Source organism: Notechis scutatus, chromosome 6, assembly GCF_049901735.1.
Source record: "Notechis scutatus isolate UNSWTSFEM ecotype Mainland chromosome 6, rNotScu1.2, whole genome shotgun sequence".
Taxonomy (NCBI): domain Eukaryota; kingdom Metazoa; phylum Chordata; class Lepidosauria; order Squamata; family Elapidae; genus Notechis; species Notechis scutatus.
Genome location: NC_142014.1, coordinates 80,339,731 through 80,342,346, shown reverse-complemented (window position 1 = coordinate 80,342,346; position 2,616 = coordinate 80,339,731). Strand labels below are relative to the sequence as shown.

The window sequence follows — 2,616 nt, the reverse complement described above, 5'->3', positions numbered from 1 at the left end:
GATTGGCAAAGAAGAACATCAGATGATGGAGAAAGAGGTTGGTGAGGGAGAATATTTTAGGTTCAGTTGGACAAGCAAGTTCATGAGAAGAAAAATGACAGGAAAGGTCTAAGAGATCATGGGAATGGCTTTAATTCCAGATTCATTTTCCTGAAGATTCACGAAAACCGGCTTTCACTCCAGATCAATTTTAACGAAGGGTCATAGGAAGTGCCTTGTCCTTTACTTAGTCTCCTTGAGCTGAGATTCAAACCGGACCATCTCCTGAGCTTTGTGGACACGGTTCTGAATGTACTGGTGGGCCTCGTCATCGTCAGCTTCCTCATGACTCGTTTCAGACGTATACATCAGATCATGATCAGAGATGCCAAACATCTCCAAGGAGTAGAGGTAGGCGATGTGTTCGTCTAAGATGGCATCTGAGTTCCTTTGGGTTCCATGCAAGGACTGCAGTTGAAGTTGAGTCAACGACTGACTCGTGTCGGTCAGAACAAAGAGCTCCCTCAACTCCTGCTTGGTAAAATAGCGATAGGGGTTCTTCTTATCTCCCGTGCTTTGCCTGATTAGCGAGTCCTTGAAGACCTGACGCCGGTAGATTTTCTCCTCAACCGTCCCACACGTGATCAGACGGTAGATCACGACGTTCTCCTTTTGCCCGATCCTATAAATGCGGTCTACGGCTTGCATGTCCGTGGCCGGATTCCAACTCGGATCGAAGATCACCACTCGAGTGGCGGCCGTCAAAGTCAGGCCCACGCCCCCGACTTGTGTGGTCAGGAGGAAGACTGAGTAGCTTCGGTCCTTCTGGAAGTCCCTCACCCTCTTCTCGCGCTCCAACAAACACGTGACGGTGCCATCGATGCGCATGAACTTGATGTGCCGTTGAGTCAGGATGCCTTCAATGATGTCCAACATTTTCCTCGACAAGGAAAACACTAGAGTTTTGTGGCCTTCTTCCCGAAGTTTCTCCAACAAGGCAATGAGGAACGTCAACTTCCCGGATTCTTGAATCAGAACCTTCTCAGATACATTTTGGATCTCCTGCGTCAGGCCCACTGAGTCTTCTCCGTCCTCTTGGCTTGGGTTTTCCAAACCAAGCTGGAGACAAGCTTGAGAAGACAACAGCCGGGGGTGGTCGCAGAGTTTCTTCAGGAGGGTCAGCTCTGCCAACGGAGAACGCGTGGTCATCAGAACTTCTTTAATGTGATCCAAGGAAAGGAAGTTCCTGTAGATTTCTTCCTGTATGCGTGATAAGTAGACCCAGACAATAAAGTCATTTTTTCTCGGAAGAGAAGGGACTTCGAGGGTATTAGGACAGGGCGATCCCATTGGTTGGTCCGATCTCAGCTTCTGGATTTCGTCCTTACTTCTCCTCAAGAAATGAGGCTGTATGAGGGACATCAAGTTCTCCGCGATCTTGAGGCCCAGAGCTTTCTCCCCCAAGGTCGCGTCCTTCTCCCTCGCTCTGGTGATTGGGTTCTCGTACTCCATCTTGAACGTTTTGGCTGTGCCAAGGAGGCTGCCCTGACAGGCAAAATCAAACAGAGACCACAACTCTTGCAGGTTATTCTGTACGGGGGTCCCCGTGAGGAGGACGCGGTTCCTCGCCGGGATGGCGCCGAGGGCTTTCGTGGTCTTCGCCGAGGGGCTCTTAATTTTATGAGCTTCATCTAAAATCAGGTAGTCCCAGACGAAGGCTTGCTGGTCACAGCTGGACAGCTGTTCCCAGTTGGCCAGGATCATCTGGTAGGAAGTCAAAGGACTCCCTTTCCGGTTTGGATCTGGTGCAAATGTTGCCTGCGTTCTTTCTTGCTCGTCCCGTGGAAAACCTTCACGCGGATTCCCGGCGCCCACTTGGCAAACTCTTGCTTCCAGTTATTCACCAGCGTGACAGGCATCACCAACAAGACAGAATGGACCAGTTGGGCGTCGAACATCCCCGAAAGAAAAGCGATGATCTGGATGGTCTTCCCCAAACCCATGTCGTCAGCTAAAATGCCCCCCTTGCGCCCTTCACGGTAGAGGCGGTACAAGAACGCGACGCCGTGCTTCTGGTGTTCGAAAAGCTGGTCGTGCATCTCGCGGTAAAGCCGGAGCCCACTCTGAGCCACGTCGACACTTTCGTCCGATGCCTCTTCCTCATCCAAGGCCAGGGTGTCCAACTTCTCCTCCACCTGTCCTAGACCACTGGTGAGATCTTCGCCGAGGTCCATCTCCGGCTGCGTCTCCTCGTGACCGGGGGTGGGTTTCTTCGCTGACCCTTTCGGGATCTTCTGATCCTCTTGGGATCCCTTTCTGCAAAACACAATTTTCTTGAGAAATAGCAACAGACGGGAAAACGGCCAACAAAAAAAAAAAAAGGTAGAGGAAAATTTTCTCCTCAAAATCCTCGAGGGGAATAGAGTTGGAAGGGGCCTTGGAGGTCTTCTAGCCCAACCCCCTACTGAAGCAAGAGACCCCTATACCTGTGATGGAAAACCTATGGCACGCATGCCGGAAGTGGCACGCAGAGCCATGACTGCCGGCATGCTAGCCCTCGGTCCAGAGCAGGCCTACTGCGCATGTGTGTGTGCCGCCCACCCAACTGCGTGCACAGAATTGCGTGGTGCATGGGGG

The 2,616-nt window shown here is 51.8% G+C and overlaps 1 protein-coding gene across 1 annotated transcript; it reads right to left on the bottom strand.

Moving 5' to 3' along the window:
* Window positions 1-222: 222 nt before the first annotated feature.
* On the bottom strand, window positions 223-2,171 carry LOC113429602 (ERCC excision repair 6 like DNA helicase). Its single transcript, XM_026692106.2, is given in 2 exon segments — window positions 223-1,775; window positions 1,778-2,171. Coding segments are annotated over 2 exon segments (1,854 nt in total). The 5' UTR covers window positions 2,079-2,171.
* Between the last annotated feature and the right edge of the window lie 445 nt (window positions 2,172-2,616).